This window comes from Rhinoderma darwinii, chromosome 1, assembly GCF_050947455.1.
Source record: "Rhinoderma darwinii isolate aRhiDar2 chromosome 1, aRhiDar2.hap1, whole genome shotgun sequence".
In the NCBI taxonomy this organism is placed as follows: Eukaryota; Metazoa; Chordata; class Amphibia; order Anura; family Rhinodermatidae; genus Rhinoderma; species Rhinoderma darwinii.
The window spans coordinates 327,126,972-327,147,765 of NC_134687.1; the positions used below are offsets into that span (position 1 = coordinate 327,126,972).

Sequence of the window (20,794 nt, forward strand, 5' to 3'; positions counted from 1 at the left end):
TTAAGGACTTTTGCGTTCTGGATTTTAACCTAATATGCTTTATTTTCAGCTCGTCATTATGGCTGGCACTGTTCTGCTTGCATACTACTTTGAGTGCACAGATACCTTTCAAGTGCACATTCAAGGCTTCTTCTGCCAAGATGGAAATTTACTGAAACCATACCCAGGGACTGAGGATGAAAGTTTCATTTCCCCTCTGGTGCTGTACTGTGTGCTGGCAGCAACACCAACAGCTATTGTAAGTAATTCAGATGCTAAGCATTCTTAAATATTTAAGTGACATGTTTAGTTGCCACAATGGTTGTTATAAAAATATATGCTGATTTATATAAGCTTTTAAAGCTTCTTATTTTAAAAAAAGTATAAACAAGTTTCTTCAAATAGTTCAGAGGTGTCAGTGTTAAACAAATGTGTCAGGGACATTATATATTTTTTAAAGGGGAGTCTGAAGCATTAAAGGAAAGTGTATAGTAAAGCGCAGCCTGCTTTCCTATAGGGTAAGGTGTATGCTGCAACATTTCCGACCAGATCTTCCGCGCAGAAAATCTGCAGGGTTTACGCAGCATAAATTGAAATGTTGCGGATTGAAATTCTTCAGGTTTTTTTCTACATTAAAATTTCATCCACTTTTCTGTTAGGCTGGATTCACACGAGCACATTACGTCCGTAATGGACGGAACGTATTTCGGCCGGAGGTCCAGGACCGAACAGACTGCAGGGAGCCGGGCTCCTAGCATCATAGTTATGTACGATGCTAGGAGTCCCTGCCTCTCCGTGGAACTACTGGCCCGTACTGAAAATATGATTACAGTAAGGGACAGTTGTCCGGCAGCGAGGCAGGGACTCCTAGCATCGTACATAAGTATGATGCTAGGAGCCCGGCTCCCTGCAGTGTGTTCGGTCCGGGACTTGCGGCCGAAATACGTTCCGTCCATTACGGACGTAATGTGCTTATATGAATCCAGCCTTACTGTAAACGCTGTGGATTTTGCAAATGGAAAATCCGTTTGGAAACTCTGCAGCATATACGCAACATGTAGCCTTACCGCTACAGTCAGTTACCGCAAATTTTTTTTTTATACTGCATGGTATTGGTTTATAGTTCTAACATGACAGGCTATGTCATGACACACAACTGCATACATCAAGTGTTATGTTCGATATACGCATCAATGTAAAAAATAAATGCAGTGTGAACAGAGCCTGATATACCTTATTTTTTAAGTCCTCACCATTTTCAAGATCTCTTCATGTGTCAGTGAACGGTAACAGTCTTGTTTATATTTACAGGCTGAAAACCCCTACAGAACAAATTTTTTCTGTAACATTTACCAACTGTACACTAATACATTGGGGAAAACTATCAGCACAGGAGAAAGATTTGTGCTGCTGTTGTGTTTAGCTTACAGAGGATTGCTTAGACTGGATACAGTTAGAGCAAACTGTCAGGCTCTGTTCACACTTGCATGTTTGTTAGTCCATAACAGTTTACGGAATTTGTGACAGCAATAATAGCACAGTCTGCAGCACTTTTTTATCCTGCAAATATACCGGAACCCCTGATGGAAACCTGACTAGGTCCATCAGAATTTGTTGCTATCTATTTGCAAAAAGGTACAAGCATTGCTGTCAGCACTCCCTTATATATAAAAGTCATGATACTAGTGTTAACAGGTCCCGAATCTGTAAGTATTACGTTTATACAAAAACTGTTTTCATTCCTTAACAGCAAGCTGAGATCTAGGAAATAAATACATAGCATATTTGCAAGCTTTACAAAAGTTATATCTCTTTCCACAGCGATTTAAATACAGTATACCTTGTGAGGAAAATGTCTCAAATGTCTCAACTAAAATGATTCAGTTCTGGTACAGGGCTACAAATAACTGCTGCAGAGAACTCAGCATTTCCGCTTTGAATCAATATACTACAGTATAATGATCAGTTTTTCTTGGTTGCCAAATGTAGGTCATATTTAGCCACTCGCTTTGATCAAATGTTACTGTATGTTCTGAAAAGCTTTGATAAATAAATGAACTCTATCTGCAACGTCGGGAATGTTTAATATGCAAGAAAATATTTCTTCACTTTTCTTAAAACATAATTAATTAAGAAATTGTTTAGCAGCTTTTCATGAAATATCCTGTTTGACAATTGAAACCTCCAAATGTCCAATTTCAATGCATAATACTGATGATACTAAATATACAAAACAAGGGGGAAAAAAAGATAATAATCTCATTTGACATTTACACAGTCAACTAAAAAACCTCATGGACCATATTGTTGCTTAGCCTTATTATTATGTCAGAGCTTTGGTCCTCTGCTATATTTATATAGGTGCATTGCTATATCAAGGCTCAAAGGGATTGTTCCATAGTGGTCAACCTCTTTAAAGGGAACCTGTCACCAGCCTTTCACCTATTAAACCAGCAATACCTGGTGGTAGTGGGTGAAAAATCATTTCTATATAACCTATAATTGTCTTCTAAGCCGGCTCTGTAGCTTTAGTATTCAATTTTTTAGTGTTCCCGAGCTGTAGGCTAATGAGCAGAAAAGAGTCATATCTTCATTCCTCAAGTCTTTCCGAGTTTACCTCACCTCCTTACGTTTGATTGACAGCTCCTCGCCTTCCCCCAGCACACAAAATCCCGCGCTTGTGCATTGATGTCCTTTTCTGGTGTGTGCGCACAAAGGGACACTGGATTACGGTAAAAGGCGCAAAATGTTTGCAGACCGTTATTTACAGGCGGAGAAGGAGTTTAGGAGAGGGAATAACGGTAAGAACTTTTGACAGCAGCGGCCAGTGAGGGATAAGTAAAGTTCAATAGGTGAAATGCTGGTGACAGGTTCCCTTTAAGCATTACTTGTAATTGTCTCCTTGCAAACTGTAGTGTTATTATAGTCAGGGCGGCAGAAAAGTGTGTTATATGGCCCCCCTTCTGCCCTGCTCAGCACTTTAGGAGGCCGTTTAGTGGCATGATATTAACAACTAGTTTAGTAGTATTAAGTTCTTTTAGAGGTGCAATAAAGGGTGTGGAACCAGTCCAGGTGACATGTTACTGTACTTTAAAAATCAATGGAAAATAGAATGACCTTGCAAGACTAATTGTTTTATGAAATGAACAGCAACTCACCAAGGACCCATGCTCTGACACAATAATTGGCTGAAAATATCCCCATTTACAGTGGGCCTAAGCACTTGCATTAAGGGTCTATTTTTATGAGTTGGTTCACAAATAACCTATTAGACCTTATTGATGATATGCCTTGTGTGTGCGATGATAACAGCATAGATCCCAATGCAAATCAAAGTAGAACTTCACACGTTCTAGGTAGATGGGGAGGGCCCTCAGAATCATTTCATCTGGTGGTCCGAAGGAGCCTCTGTCCAAACCTTGTTGCTTAAGATGTAATGTACTGTTTGTGCAAATACAACCAGTCAAAACATTGGTAAATGGTAAATGCATTCAGAATGTTTTTAAGATTGGTCAGTTGAGGGCAGCTGTTCGGGAGGTAAGGATGGGGGGGGGGTCAAAGTATGGTACTGTATGCTCTCTAAAGAGCATCTACACCCTTTTTAATGGGGGTATAGTTTTTTTTAAATAAAATATCTTGAGAGTAAAGTATTCTGTATTCAGTTAAATTACAGATGTGTCATTCCTTACTTTTCCTCTTATCTCAACATATCCTGAGCTGTGTGGCGCAAGAAAACCAACTTTGAAAAAAAAAAAAAACCACTGCCACGAGCCTCCTTTGCGAGCATGTCGCAATATTGTATTGAAAAGGTTTCATGAGAAATTACAGTCCTTAGCCAAATTCAAGCAAAAGTAAGGGTGGACATATCTGTATGCATCTTTCTTTTTTATTGTCCTTTTTTCAGGAAATTCAATATGAATAAAAATAAGGGGATTGCATGCCATTTAATAAGTCTATGGGGTGTAGCTTTCATGATGGCTGACCAATAATGTTCACGGTTGCTCAGCAGTGAATGTGAGGTTATATTACAGACTGTTTAGCTGTCAACATGTAGAGGAAACTGCTAAATTATATATTCTATCAGAGAATAATGTATTCTAAGAGGGCTGGACAAGGGCTGACATTTTAGTGAATATTTATGACCAACCTCTGATTAAGATACACCTATAGAGTTTGGGAGCAACACAAGTAAGAACAAATTAACTCTCTCATAGTACAAATATATCTGTTAAAAAGTATAAAACTCGAGATAAACAATAAAAGCAGGCTAGGATGATCCTATGGCTGCCGTTTAAGCTCTCTGCTCACCGTGTTCGTTCTGAAGCCACTCTAGTGGCTTCTGTAAGCTACTCTTAAAGTGTTAGCACTTCATGTACTGATACTTTTTAACATGCAAGGACATTATTACACAGCCCCTTCAAAGTGAAGTTGCTTTCTCTCAAATACTGTACATGCTTGTGGTTCCACAAGTTCAGGGCTCTCTCTCTATCTCTTCCTGATAGCAGTAATGTATAATATAAACAGTGCATAATCAATCTGTATTGCATATTTGATAAAACATAATTACCTTTAACATCTGCATTGAAATGTGTTCTAGACATAGCTTCATAGTAGGTTGTATCTAATATATATTTGTTATTTATTTTTGCAGATATTTATTGGTGAAGTGGCAACTTACTTTATAAAGTCTACCAGAGAAAACCTGATTATTCAAGAAAAGATGATTCTAACTGGAGAGTGCTGTTATTTGAACCCCCTAATCCGACGGATCATACGATTTATAGGTAAGGTGTAGTTATATAGTATCTTTATTTTGTCATTTTCTTAGCAGGCTTCCTATAAATGTGTGGGATGCCCAATTAAGGTTGGACAAATAGGCTCAACTATCTTTCCTAAAATGAACCTACGCATGCCTATTAGGCAACCAGAATAAGTAAGCCTGATCCCTTATAGTATGTTATGTCACCAATTCTGGCTCATCTTAAGGTCTCATAGAAGGAGTGTAAAAAAAGCTATTTTCCTCCATTCTGAGGCTGCTTAGTGGGTACAATTGGAGATTTTTAGGGCGTCGAACATTATTCAAGGCTTGAGAAAGACCCTTCACTCATAGCGGGTCAGAACGTTGCCTGTTTGTCGCAAGATGTTTTGACAATATAACCTTTTTGAAGATTTGGAGACGTGTGCTGTTGTCCTACTGCTTTGTTGGATATTCTGTGGATATGTCATAAATGTCCCTCATGGGAAAACCCCTTTAAGTATTAGCATTATTACAGCATCATTATTAGGGTTTCTACAATGTCCAGTATTATATCAGCATTATTATAACATCATGTATTATATTGGCATTATAAGAACTTCATGTATTATATGAACATTATTACAGCATCATGCATTATATCAGCATTACTAGGGCTTCCTGCTTTATATCAGCATTAATACAGCATCATGCATTATATCAGCGCTGTTACAGCATCATGTATTATTAGGGCTTAATTCATTATATTAGCATTATTACAGCATCATGCATTATGTCAGCATTGTTAGGACTTTATGCATCACATTAGCATAACTATGACATAATATACTTATGAGTAGGGATTCATCCCAGTTGTAGTGGTTATACAGATAACTACTCAAGTTCTATATTTTCTCAATATTTGCTCTTAGTACTGATTGAAATGCTCTTGATTTGTCCCCTATTTTAATGAAATCTCTTTGACTGAGTGCTGGGCATTCTGGCGGAAAAAAAATCCCTGATAATAAATGCAGTGCATATTACCTTTTCAGCAGATATTAGCCATTCTAATGCAATGATATTCACATCGAATGCAATTACCCAAACAGCTCAACCATCACAGTGATTGAAAAAAACAATTGAGCTAGGAGCATCTGATTCAATATCCAATTATACGTCATTATATTTCATCTTCCTGCACATGACCAATGTTCCTCTACTATAATTATATGAAATGGTTTGATGAATTAATTGTTCTTTGGAAGTGTGCTAGCATTGCTAGACAGTACAGTATATGATCTAGAATGCCACATCTCAGTCTTTCTGTGTTGAGGTGTATACATTAAATATATATTTAAAAAAAAAAAATATATATATATATATACATACACACATATATATATTTGATAAAAATATGCACTAAGAACCTCACTATTGTAAGTAGATTCAGAAGCAATGCATATTTATTTATATTTAAAAACACAAACAGAAAAAATGGGACATAGATATCATCAAAACCACAAAAAAGGCCATACTTACTAGGTAGGTGGGTGGGTCAAAACCCGTTCCCAGCAGGACGCAGACAGATCAAAAAATGCTGCAGAAGGAGTGTACATTAAATAGTGATAGCCCCTCCCACTAGTCTTGAGGGGAGTGGTGAACTAAGTGCTCAAAGGTGTGCGATAAATGAGTGTCAGTGTCAGTGTAGTGCTAGGGTGTGAATGGATGGTAAAAAAGAAATGTGTGTGTATGAAAGTGTCAGAACTGTGTGATAATGTAATAGAAATAAATAATAAATAAATGTGATGAATAGGGGTCAGTGCTGTGAATAGTACATGGGGTGTCAGTACTATGTGTAATACGTGGAGGGATAATGTGCTGGTCGTCAGGCACGGCGTATATTTATTTATATTTAGTGGTTTAGGTGGCATTGGCGTTTGCAGTGTGCTGTCGCCATTTTCTTGTGTACTATATACAGTTAGGTTCAGTATTATTTGGACAGTGACACAAGTTATGGCATTTTAGCTGTTTACCAAAACATATTAAATATACAGTTATTTAATCAATATGGGGTTAAAGTGCAGACTCTCAGCTTTAATTTGAGGGTGTTCACATCCTAATTTTAGGAAGGGTTTAGGAATTGCAGGTCTTTAACAGGTACCCGACCGCTGGCTTTGTATTTACGGCCGGCTGTCAGGGTCCTTAAAACCCATGCCATAGACTATTAGCTTGCTGCCCGAGCGATTGGGTAGCTGAATGTCGGGTTTCCGGCAGTCAGTGACTGCCAGGGACCATGAGAAGAAGATAGAAGCAGCTTTCACTGCCTCTCTCTTCTCTGATCTCTTCTACACAGCGCTCAATGAGCCCTGTGTAAACAAATAGCGGCAGCGCCAGCGCCGATTCCTCTATTCGTCCCGGTGGTCATGTGACTGGTCACGTGATTTCCGGGTGCCGTTATCGGCAGGCTGCTGCTGGGTCTAACTAGACCCAGCACAGCCCTATTAGTGACACTATTAGTCACTGCTGTGCAGCCCCAGTTACAGTAAAAAAACAAGATGTAAAAGAAGAAAAAAATAAATAAAGCCCCCAAAGGTGTTTTCTGGGACAGACCATAATAATAAAAAAATTAAAAAAAAATAAAGTACAAAAAAATTAAGAATAAATACACATAAAATACCCACCCCCAAAAAAAGTTCATTGTTGTAACGCTATCCCTGACCAAATTACCCTAATATAGACATGTAATATATTAAAAGTTATGGTAGACAAAGACGATCACAAATAAAAGGTATATTTTAGGGTAAAACCTATGTTATTACCAGAAACAAATTGCTAAAATGTAAAAAAGCTTATTTTTTTATTATTATTTTCAAACTTTAAGCCTAAAAATTCTAAAATAGCAAAAAGGTTGTATTTAAAAATTATATAAAAAAAGAGACCTGCATTGTCTACGGAAAAAAACATCGCAAAAATCACGTCGCTAGCCCAACAAATAAAAAAGTTATAGCCGTTTCACTAACGCGTGCTAAAAATGGCTAAACGGTGTCTGGTCCTGAAGGCTCAAAATAGCCCAGTCCTGAACTGGTTAATATGTAGCTGCCTCTTTTTCAAGGGACCAAAGTTAATTGGACTATTATATATTCCCTCGTTAATCCATCATCAATTCAGCAGGTAAAAGGTCTGGAGTTGATTCCAGTTGTGGCATTTGCATTAGGAAGCTGTTGCTGTGAACCCACAACATGAGGTCAAAGGAGCACTCAATGCAAGTGAAACAGACCTTCGTTAGGCTGAAAAAAATGAAGAAATCCATCAGAGAGATAGCACAAATGTTAGGAGTGGCCAAATCAACAGTTTGGGACATTCTTGAAAAAAAAAGCGCACTGGTGATCTCGTGAGCATCAAAAGGCCTGGACATCCACGGAAGACAACAGTGGTGGATGATCGCAGAATCCTTTCCATGGTGAAGAAAAACCCCTTCACAACATCTACCCAAGTGAATAACACTCTCCTAGAAGTAGGTGTATCAGTATCTAAGTCTACCATAAAAAGAAGGCTTCATGAGAGCAAATACAGCACTACACCACAAGATGCAAACCATTAAACAGCCTGAAAAATAGTGCTTAGTAAAGACAAAAAATTGGACAAATACGACGCTCCCCTAGGGTATTAACGTTTCAAATGTGGTTGCAATTGGTAAATGGTGAAACATGAAGGCTCACCTGATGAAGTTGTGCTGGATGGTAGGCACAACTCAAGTTTTTCAAATATCGGTTTGTAGTGGACCTTTGTACACCATGGTTTGCTGGCCTCCAGAGCTGAATCTGGGTGTCTGTTCCCTGGGAATAAGCATCCTCCCAGCGTCCAATGAATGCAGAGTAGAATGAAGAAAAAAAGCTCCTATATGGGGCGCTTACACTAGTGATATATGCACAATCACGATAATGGAGAATAGGTTTATTTTTCTTATTTATTCTGAACGAACATATAGTTTGACAAACACTGATAAAAAGAATTGCTACGGTTGTCAACCTAGGACCTAGGTCTTCATCAGGTTTATTCATAAAACAAACAAATGCATTCCTTTTATACCCATTAAAAGGAAATACTTCTGGGTCAAAGGTGTGCGTGATGGTTCAAAGTGGGCCTCAAAAATAGAAAGGTCAGATTAGACTTTGCCAAACAACATGTAAATAATCCAGCCCAGTTCTGGAACAACATTCTTTGGACAGATGAAACTAAGATCAACCTGCACCAGAATGATTGGAGGAAGAAAGTATGGAGAAGGTTTGGAAACGCTCATGATCCAAAGCACACCACATCCTCTGTAAAACATGGTGGAGGCAGTGTGATGGCATGGGCATGCATGGCTGCCAAAGGCACTGGGTCACTAGTGTTTATTGATGATGTGACAGAAGCAGCCGGCTGAATTCTGAAGTGTTCAGGGATATACTTTCTGCTCAGATTCAACCAAATGCAGCAAGGTTAATGAGACGTCGCTTCACAGTACAGATGGACAATGACCCAAATCATACTGCGAAAGCAACTCAGGAGTTTTTTAAGGCAAAGAAGTGGAATATTCTGCAATGGCCAAGTCAATCACCAGATCTCAACCCGATCGAGCATTCATTTCACTTGCTTAAGACAAAACTTAAGGCAGAAAGACCCACGAACAAGCAACAACTGAAGATAGCTGCAGTAAAGGCCTGGCAAAGCATCACAAAGGAGGAAACCCAGTGTTTGGTGATGTCCATGGGTTGTAGACTTCAGGCAGCCATTGCCTGCAAAGGATTCTCTACAAAGTATTAACAAAAACACATTTTATTTATGGTAATGTTAATTTGTCCAATTACTTTTGAGCCCCTGAAATGACGAGGTTGTGTAGAAAAATGGCTGCAATTCCTAAACGTTTCACAGGATATTTTTGCTCAAGCCCTTGAATTAAACCTGAAAGTCTACACTATAATTGCATCTCAGTTGTTTCATTTCAAATCCCATGTGGTGGCATGCAGAGCCCAAATCATGAAGATTCTGTCACTGTTCAAATAATTCCGGACCTAACTGTATATATATATATTTACTATACATAATACAATTATTAGCCTAACAACTAAGACACATCTCACCATACTGATAGGGCAACTGGCTTTCTATGAAAATTACCCTTGTGAGTGGTAGATCAGGAGCACCATTGGAGACAGGGACTGATGCTAATGGTTACAATCTGTGTACAGATCTGTGGAATATTTTGTCACTATATGAATAACTGGAAAGAATTGCCTGAGATTAGAAAGAATTACCTTCCAGAAAAGCACCACTGTTGTCCTTGGGCTGTATCTGAGCCCATTCACTTGCTCTGTATCTACAATACCCTTTTTTCTAATCCCAGACAACCCCTCATTGTACTGCAAAAATGTATTATATTATTAATATGCAACTAATTTTGTCTGCTTCGACTGTTTAGTTTTATATTTATAGAGTAGTTAGAAAAACAACTTATGCATTTATTTGTATAGTATGTACTAGGCTGACTGCTGACTGCCCATTCAAGGATCAAGCCAGTGCCTAAGGATCCGTGGCCAGTGGTAGTCCACATCTTCTTAGTCACTTACTGCTCTTAAAAGAATATTCTGACAGTAGACCTTATGTCTAACACTTTTAATGTATGATAGGTAGGGGCCCCACTATTGGGATCCTCATCCATCCTGGTGCCTTTTAGCCTTGCAGAGCCTAGCTGCATAGGACATGATTAGTGAGTCAACCTTGCATGTACACAGCACTTTACCCAACTCAAGTGTATCATGGCTCTAGTGGTTGTTAACGGGCCAGTGACCTTTAATGTCTGGGAGCCCAGACCACTCTCAGTCCACCCCTGAGGAAGCTAGCATTGAGACACTCTTGTAACAGCTTAGATGGTAGCTAAGCAGTGGTTGTTTGATGATATAGAAAGTATAAGCTGTTTATCAGAGTTACCTTTATTTTTGCTGCATTTTATAATGTGTTAGGCTTGAGCTTCTCTTGTCACTTTATTTACCTATAAAAAAAAATCATGGATTCATAATTGCTACACGTCAGATTATTTCACATTAATGCAATGGGCCATTACAGCCACTATTGTATATTCTTCTCTATAATATGTCCTCCATTAAAAAGTTGATTTTCTCACAGTCATTGACAGTGTGGAGGTTGACAAAATTACAGCTTGACAGAGTATATATCTTCCATTGCCTAATTGCTTTGAGTCATGTTATTGCGGTCAAACACCCACAAAATAATGAGTAGCTTGCTTATTTTCTTCAGTTAATCAGCTGATGCACATATAACATCAGTAGTTGGTAATACTTCAACATCACTCCAGGCTCTTAGAATGTTAACACGTCCTCATTAAACTACAGTTTTTTTTGGTTTTTTTTCTGCTTTGTGCTTATTCACACTGCTGTAAAGAAATGGATTTGTAGACGGTCCCTATTTATTTCTATGGGTATCTCTATAATACATTCCTTTAAGGTGAATGGATGACAAAGGATAAAACATAATTTTTTTTTATGTCTCTGGGCATTGAATTTAACATTTCTACTGTAATATAAGTGTTAAAGTGTATTCGACATCAGGTCGGGTGGGAGATCACAAGTGGAGGTACACTTTAAAATATTGGTTTCTAAGCTAAGGTAAATTAAATATGTAAAATGTCCCTGCTGTAAAAAAAATGGAAATATATGAAGTTGAGACAGACATAACAGTGATAGACAGCTATCACAGGAAAAGTCAGTACATATACAGTATTTCTAAACACATTCAGCTTGTTATTTCGAAACACATATAAGGGTTAGTTCACACTGAGTTTTTTGGCGCTGTTTTTGACTCAGAAACTGCGGCAAAAAATGGCCGGAATCACCTCCCATTGATTTCACGGAAAAAAATAGCAACATGCTCTTTCTTCCCGTGGTTCCGTCACTGACCTCCCATTGAAATCAACGGGAGGCAAAGAAATAGTTTTTCGCATAGCTTTTTGCCCATGGCGCACAATGGCCACAGCCGGAAAATGCGGCAAAGAAAGTGCAGGCACGGCAAAGTGATCGGCCAACGCTGTGGGGGTGATTTTACTGCAAGGGGGGGGGGGTCTGAGCATCTTTCTGACAGCAGAGGGCTCTGAGGGGGAGAATAATCCCCCCATAGAGCCTTCAGTAGTTACTATACTGCAAGGGGGCTGTCTGGGCGTCTAACTGACTGCTGAGGGCTCTATGGGGGGAACCCCCCCCCCCACAGAGCCCTCTGCAGTCAGTCAGATCTCAGACCCACCCCTGCAGTATAGTAACTACTGAGGGCTCCATGGGGGGATTATTCTCCCCCGCAGAGCCCTCTGTGGTCAGCAAGATGCTCAGACCCCCCCCCCCCTCTGCTTCAGCTAAACAGAGATTTAACCCCTTCCCGCTGCAGTCACTTTTGACCTTTCTGACGGAGCCTCATTTTTCAAATCTGACATGTGTCACTTTATGTGGTAATAACTTTGGAATGCTTCTACCTATCCAAGCAATTCAGAGATTGTTTTCTCGTGACACATTGGACTTTAAGGTTACTGGTAAAATTTTTTCGATACATTCAGTATTTAATTGTGAAAAATTCCAAAATGTAGCAAACATTTAAAAAAAATAGCATTTTTACAAATTTTCATGTATCTGCTTGAAAAACACATAGTTATACCACACAAACTAGTTGCTAATTAACATTTCCCATATCTCTACTTTAGATTGGCATTGTTTTTTGAACATCATTTTATTTTTCTAGGACGTTACAAGGCTTAGAACTTTAGCAGAAATTTCTCACATTTTCAAGGAAATGTCACAATGCTATTTTTACAGGGACCAGTTCAGTTGTGAAGTGTCTTTGAGGGGCCCATACATTACAAACCCCCATAAATCACCAAATTCTAAAAACTGCACCCTTAAAAGTATTCAAAACAGCATTTAGAAAGTTTCTTAACCCCTTAGGTGTATCACAAGAATTAAAGCAAAGTAGGGGTGAAATTGACAAATTTCATTAATTTTGTTTTGCAGAAATTCATTTTTAAACTTTTCTTCTTCTGTAACACAAAAGGTTTTACCAGAGAAACGCAACTCAATATTTTTTGCCTACATATTGCAGTTTTTAGAAATATTTCACATGTGGCCCTAGTGTAGTAATGGACTGAAACCTCAGAAGCAAGGACCTAGAGGATTTTGGGGCTTTATTTTTATTAGAATATATTTTAGGCACCATGTTAGGTTTGAAGAGGTCTTGTGATACCAAAACAAAGGAAACACCCCCAAAAATACCCCATTTTGGAAACTAAACCCCACAATGAATTCATCCATGGGGTGTAGTGAGCATTTTGACCCTACAGATGTTTTATAGATTTTATTAGAATTTGGACGTGAAAATAAAAAATTGCAATTTTTTCCAATAAGATGTCGTTTCAGCTAAAGCAAAAAGTTATTTCCAAATGGAATAAAGAAAAAAATTCTCCCCAACATTTGTAAAGCAACTTCTCCAAAGTACAGAAATACCCCATATGTGGTCATAAACTGCTGTTTGGGCACGTGGCAGGGCTCAGAATGGAAGGCGTGCCATTTGGCTTTTGGAGAGCAAATTTTGCTGGATTGGTTTCTCGACACCATGTCGCATTTGCAAAGCCCCTAAGGTACCAGTACAGTAGAAAATCCAAGTGACTCCATTTACGAAACTACACTCCTTGAGGAATTCATCTAGGGGGGTGGTGAGCATTTTGACCCCACAGGTGTTTCATAGTTTTTATTAGAAATGGACGGTGAAAATAAGAAAAATCTTTTTTTTTAATAAGATGTAACTTTAGCTCAACATTTTTCATTTTCTCAACAAATAAAGGGAGAAAAAGAACCCCAACATTTGTAAAGCAACTTCTCTAGAGTATGTAAATACCTCATATGTGGCTATATACTGCTGTTTGAGCACACAGTAGGGCTCAGAAGAGAAGGAGTGCCGTTTGGCTTTTGGAGCACAGATTTTGCTGGATTGATTTCTTGGCACCATGTCGCATCTCAAAGTCCCTGTAGGACCAAAACAGTGGAAACTCCCCAAAAGTGACTCCATTTTGCAAACTATACCTCTTGAGGAATTCATCTAGGGGTCTATTAAGCTTTTTGACCCCACAGATGTTTCACAGACTTTATAATAATTGGGTAGTAAAAATTTAAATTTCAAATTTTTTCATTTTCTTAACAAATAAAAGGAGAAAAAGAACCCCAACATTTGTAAAGCAATTTCTCTCGAGCACGGTACTAACCCATATGTGGTCATAAACTGCTGTTTGGGCACACGGTAGGGAAGGAGTTCCATATGGCTTTTGGAGTGCAGATTTTGCTGGATTGGTTTCTTTGGTGCCATGTCACGTTTGCAAAGACTCTGTGGGACCAAAACAGTGGAAATCCCCCAGAAGTGACCTCATTTTGAAATCTACACCCTAAAGGTATTCACCTAGGGTTGTAATGAGCATGTTAACCCCACAGGTGTTTTTCAGAAATTAATGTACACTCGAATGAAAATAGCAATTTTTCCATAGGTATGCCAATATGTGGTGCCCAGCTTGTGCCACCATAACAAAACAGCTCTCTAATTATTATGCTGTTTTTGCCAGTTTTAGAAACACCCTACATGTGGCCCTAATCTTTTGCCTGGACATTCAATAGGGCTCAGGAGTGAAAAAGTACAAATTGAGGCCTAATTTGGCAACTTACAAAGTATTGGTTCATAATTGCAGGGCTCTAATGTGAAATAATAAAAGAGACCCCTGAGAAGTGACCCCAGTTTGGAAACTACACCCTTCAAAGGCATTTATTAAGGGGTGTAGTGAGCATTTTCTATAAGGCCTCATGCACACGTCAGCATTCTGGTCAGTATTTTGCTTCAGTATTTGGAAGCCAAAACCAGGAGTGGATCCAAAACTTGGAAGAGGTGCAAATATTTCCATAAGGGCATGGCCAGATGTAGCGGATTTGCTCTGGAATTCCGCTGCGGACACTCCGCAGCGGAAATCCGTAGCGGACCCGTTTCTCCATTGCCTTCCACAGCTTTGTGGTTGGGTTTGTTTGCACGTTGCAGACAATTCCGATGCGGAGCATAGGCTGCGGTGCGGAATTTGGTGTCCGCAGCATACAATGGTTGTTGCGGACGTGTGGCGGACTGGTTGCGGACTCATTGCGGAATTTCTCCATTGACTTCAATGGAGATTCAAAATTCTGCAATGAAGTCCGCAGATGTAATGTAGATGTTATGTGTGCTGCGGAGCGTATTGGTTTTTTAACATGACATTTCTTAATTCTGGCTGGACCTATGTGTATTTCTAGGTCTACAGCCAGACTGAGGAAGTCAATGAGGCTCCCGTAATTACGGGTGACTACGTGTGTGCACCCATAATTACGGGTGACTACGTGTGTGCACCCATAATTACAGGTGACTACGTGTGTGCACCCGTAATTACGGGAGTGTTGCTAGGCGACATCAGTAAATAGTCACTGTCCAGGGTGCTGAAAGAGTTAAGCGATTGGCAGTAACTGTTTCTGCACCCTGGACAGTGACTACCGATCACAATATACATCAACCTGTAAAAAAAAGTTCATACTTACCGAGAACTCCCTGCTTCTTCCTCCAGTCCGGCTTCCCAGGATGACATGCATTCAGACGTGCATTCAGTCTAAGTGACGGCTGCAGCCAATCACAGGCTGCAGCGGTCATATGGACTGGCGCGTCATCCAGGGAGGTCGGGCTGGATGCCGAAAGAGGGACGCGTCACCAAGACAACGGCCGGTAAGTATGAAATTATTTTACTTTCACTAGGGAAAGTGCTATCCCTTCTCTCTATCCTGCACTGATAGAGAGAAGGGAAGTACTTTCACCTCAATACGCAGCGGCTAGTCCGCATCAATTTAATGCCCATTTTGGGCAGATCCGCAACAGAATCTGCAACGCAGATTCTGTGCGGCATTAATGCGGACAGTTGCGGAAGAAATCCGCCACGTCTGGTCATGCCCTTATAGGTTTTCTCTGTTTATGATCCACTGCTCGTTTTGGCTTCCAAATACTGAAGCAAAATACTGACCAGAATACCGACGTGTGCTTGAGGCCTAAATGAATGTGCTGCGGATGGTAGCATTTATCCTATTTTTTGGGAGGCAAGGTGACCATAAAACAGCAGTTCTGGCATCGTTTTTCAGTTTTTTTTATACACTGTTCACTATGCGTTATAAATTACATGATTCTGGCGATACCAAATTTACAGCACAATAAAATTACTTTTGTAAAGAGAATGTATTTTTTCTGTCGCGATGTTCTGAGAGCCATAACTAGTCGACACAGCTGTATGAGGGCTTGTTTTTTGCAAGACAATCTATAGTTTTTATAGGTATCATTTTTGATACATTCGACTTTTTGATCTCTCTTTATTTAAATCTTTGGAAGGCAAGGTGACCAATAACAGCATTTCTGGCATCGTTTTTTTAGGCTTCTTTTACAGCATTCACCGCGTGGGATAAATACAATAATATTTTTATAGTTCAGACCGTTACGGATGCGGCGATAGCAAATATCTATGGTTTCTTTTTTTCAATAATAAAGGACTTGATAAGGGGAAAAGGGTGATTGTGTTTTATTTTATTACTTCAAACTTTTATTTTATTATACAACAGACCTGAATACACTTTGCATACAGATTGGCCCCCTAATGGAGGCATCAGGCATTTAAGAATTTTTACTAAGTATGTTTGTGAAGATACAGGACTGGTGCTCAGCATAGAAGAATTAGATCACCACTGCCCTATCAAGTATTTTAGCAAAATGCTTTTAATCATGAATGCTACTCTTTTCACAAGGCCCTTTGACATGAACTAATGATCGGGCAAAGGAGCGTTCATATGAACGCTTGTTCCCTATCATTGCCCTGTGTAGTAAGGGCAAAGATCAGGCAAACGCTTGTTTATCGGCTGATCAACTCGTTTATACGGCAAATAGAATGGTTGCTAGTCGGCAGCACATCTCCCAGGGAGAAGTGCTGCCAACATGATGCAAATGTATGGGGACGAATGATCATAGTAACGATTGTTCATTCCCATACATTAAACATAGCTCCTTGTAAAAGGAGCAGACGAGCACAGATCGATGAGCTGTCTTGCCAATCGGTGCTTGTTTTCACGGCCCATATCGGGCCATATAAAAAGATCATTCAGGTCAACCCCCCCCCATGTATTTATTATATGCCTGAATGCACACAGGCTTCATCGTGGACAATGTGAATCCACGTGTGGTGACAGGGGTGCAGCTGGCGTCATGCATAGATGTCAACATGCGTACATCTTTTTTTGTCCCTGTATTTTAGACACAGAACCCCATCTTGTCGCAATGCCCTGCTTTTGCCAGTTTGCAGGATTTGGCTGATGAGGGTCTTGGGAAGGTGGCTCTGTTTTTTTTAGACCACTCGCCACTGTTTTTTGTCTTTTAGACATTTGAACAGGGGTACACTTGTGTACCAGTTGTCAAAGTACAAGTTGTACTCCTGATGAAGCAGTGGGTGCAGGAGGTCCCACACTATGTTCTCACTGGTTGTTATGCAGGGTGGACAGTCTGGGGGCCGTATTGTCCTGTCCTTACCCTCATAGATCCAGAAAGCGTGTGTGTATCCGGTCTCAGACTCACACAGCTTGCAGACCTTGATCCCATACCTGGCGCGCTTATTAAAAAGTCTGCTGGAATTGGGGTCATCCTGGTGGGGGGCATTGGGCGTTAAAATAAATGGAGGGCCTCAAAGCGGGGTCTGGTCATAGTATTGCGGTACAGCAGACAATGATATAAAATGTCCGTGGACCAGTAGAATCTCAGTTTTGTTTTTTTTGTGAGACCCATGTTAAGTACTAACCCAATATTTAGCAATTTTGCACAATTTGTTCGTCGCCACCGATTGGGCTGGGCATAAAACGAGTTGGGGTGTTCGGAAATGAATTGCTGGGCATAAATGTTGGTTTGGTCCACCATGAGCTGTATCAAATTGTCGGTAAAAAACTGTTTTAAAAAGCCGATTACAGGCAGCCCTTCGCCCCTCTGCACATGAATTCTTGCCGCAGCATTAAATTCTGGCATTTGGGGGGTGTAATTGGTTGGGTGAACAGACCCACCAATCACAGCAATCGCCAGCAATGGACCGCTGCTATTAGTCCATTGTCGGTCACATGGGACATGGGGAAGGGGGGCGGGGATCATAGTGAGCATTCTCCGACTTAAGTACAAGTCCCGAGAATGGTTTTGAAAACGTTTAGGGTAGAAACAATGATTCTGTACAGATCCACCGATCACATTGGTCGCCGGCATTGGACCGCTTTTACGGGTCCATTGCCAGTGACTGGGTAGCATAAGCTGCTGGGGGGGTATTATTTATCCGCCCCGCGGTAAAAACGCACTGTGATTGGTGGGTCTGAATAGAACCACCAATCACAGCAATCGCCAGCAATGGACAACTACTATTGGTCCATTGCCGGTCACATGGGACATGAGGCAGGGAGGGGGGACCATAGTAACCTTTCCCTGACTTAACTACAAGTCTCGGGAATGTTTTTTTAAACTTTTACGGTAAAAACAATGTGATCGGTGAATCAATACCGATTCACCGATCACATCGATTGCCGGCATTGGACCTCTTTTACGGGTCCTTTGCCAGTGACTGGGGAGTGTAAGGGTTTGTTTACAGGGCTTATTTTTGGCCATTCTTCAGGGCCAAAAAACGGAAGCAGAACGCCTTCAAACATCTGCCCATTGATTTCAATGGGAAAAACGGCGTTCTGTTCCGATGGGGTATTTTTTTACTCGGCCGTTTTTCAAAACGGCCGCGTAAAAAAAACCCTCGAAAAAGAAGTGCATGTCACTTCTTGAGACGTTTTTGGAGCCGTTTTTCATTGACGCTATAGAAAAACAGCTCCAAAGACGGCCGTAAAAAACGCTGCGAAAAACGCTAGTTTGTTTAAAAGTCGATTTTTGGTTAAGCGTGTGAACATACCCTTAGCTTTTTTGGGACAGCTGCTCTCCCGGTTCCCGGTGCACACTGTCACTCACAGTGTGCACTGCGAACGTCTCAGTATCTGTTCGTCATGGTGCGCAAAGTAACTTCCCACGAGGACGTACAGTTGCGTCCTGGTGCGCCTAGAGGTTTACTACTGAATACATAAGAGAAACACAAAAATAATTCCACCTAGAAATGCCCTTGAATTCTACATGAATTGCTTTATTAGGAGGTGCATATTCTTTCCCAGTACAAGACAAAGAGTTATAATATAATGACCTGGAAGCTTCTTCTTGGTGAAAGACTTTCCTAGAGTCCTGAATTCTAATATTGTAGAAAGAAAAAGAGGAAAAAGGAAACAAAATAGGCGCTCCTCTAAGGTAAATTTCATCAGGATCCTTGGAGTAAATGACATACAATGAAAATGGTAGGCGTGAGTAAATAGCGGTAACCAACTCACCTATTTTAGTTGTACAGGATGGTCGGCACACCTAAATTTTCAGACATTTAACAGTATATCACTGCAATCGAGAGATCCACAGTATTCAAAAGCCTCCGGAGAGTTCCATCGGGTGTGCGTAGGGAAACGACTTCCACCGATGGTAGAACTAGTTAAGAATAACAAGGACAAGGAAAAACTTCCGGTGTAGGCGCTGCTGTGATCGTTCTGTCTGTATGAATTCTACAGGGTGTGAAGAGTGGGAGAAGAGGGTTGCATTGACAATCCAACACAATGGGCAGCACTTTGAACACATTTTATAAGTGGTCAGAAACATGTAAATAACTCATAAAAGAATAAAGTAACGTTAAAACCAAGCACACCATTGTTTTTCTTGTGAAATTCTCGATAAGTTTGATGTGTCACATGACCCTCTTCCCATTGAAAAAACTAAAGTTGGATACAAAATGGCCAACTTCAAAATGCCCGCCATGGTCAACACCCAGCTTGAAAAGTTTCCCCCTTCCATATACTAATGTGCCACAAACAGGAAGTTAATATCACCAACCATTCCCATTTTATTTAGGTGTATCCATATAAATGGCCCACCCTGTAATATTAAAGTGGCATAATGCTGCATTTGTGCTGGGAATGCAGACTGAATTGTCGTAAAAAATTATTGTAATAAATATGCTTAAAGATCCTTGATAAAGAATGAGTAATAATGAAGGATAGAAAATACTTAGCCAAGTAATTATTCAGTTATTATTTTCAAACACTCAACTTTTAATGCTTTTCATATTTAAAATACACATGTAAAGTAGCGCAGAACGACTAGCAAAACCCCCTGAACTTTATTGTGGTCTTCAAACTCCAGGTTTCACATTGTAAATATTTTATGTTAAACTAAATGTACCCCGGATGTTCCAAATTTTTCATTCAAGGGTTAAATAAATAACTTTGAGACATCCTTGAGTTTGATCTGTCTGTGAACATCTATGGTATTGATGACTGGCAAACTGCCATGGAGCCGAGCTTGTGGAATTCCCCTTGGGCATAGGCTGTGTTTCTCTACCAGCATGTATAAAACATTGCAGAAAACAAATCAAATACTTCTACTAGGACAATGCTGATATTACACTTTTAATTAATTTTACATTGAAGTTTTATTACAATTTATTTCCATATATCCTGCTGATGTGACAATAATTTACTTGAAACATTTTCTCTATAGACAATATGAAGTTTATGCTATCCATAAATGGATTATAGTCTATATAGCAAAGCCTGAGATTTCAAGTGAATGGATATACATGGATGCAGGGGCGTAACTAGGAAAGACTGGGCCCCATAGCAAACTTTTGACTGGGGCCCCCCCTCTGCTGGGAATCACACAACCCCCCCCCCTTGTAGATAGTGCCTCCCTATAGATTCCACCACACAGCGCCCCCCTATAGATAGCACCATACACAGCCCCCTGCAGATAACGCCATACAGCCCCCCTGTAGATAACGCCATACAGACCCCCTCTGTAGATAACGCCATACAGCCCCCCTGTAGATAACGCCATACAGCCCCCCCTGTAGATAAC

At 40.1% G+C, this 20,794-nt stretch overlaps 1 protein-coding gene across 1 annotated transcript in view; it reads left to right on the forward strand.

The window, feature by feature from the left end:
- Positions 1 to 20,794, forward strand: part of PLPPR1 (phospholipid phosphatase related 1) — a 209,643-nt gene that overhangs the window by 127,993 nt on the left and 60,856 nt on the right. The window contains exons 3-4 of the mRNA XM_075825645.1: positions 50 to 238; positions 4,631 to 4,763. Of these exons, the coding sequence (XP_075681760.1) occupies positions 50 to 238; positions 4,631 to 4,763 (322 nt within the window). The remainder of the gene's footprint in view (positions 1 to 49; positions 239 to 4,630; positions 4,764 to 20,794) is intronic.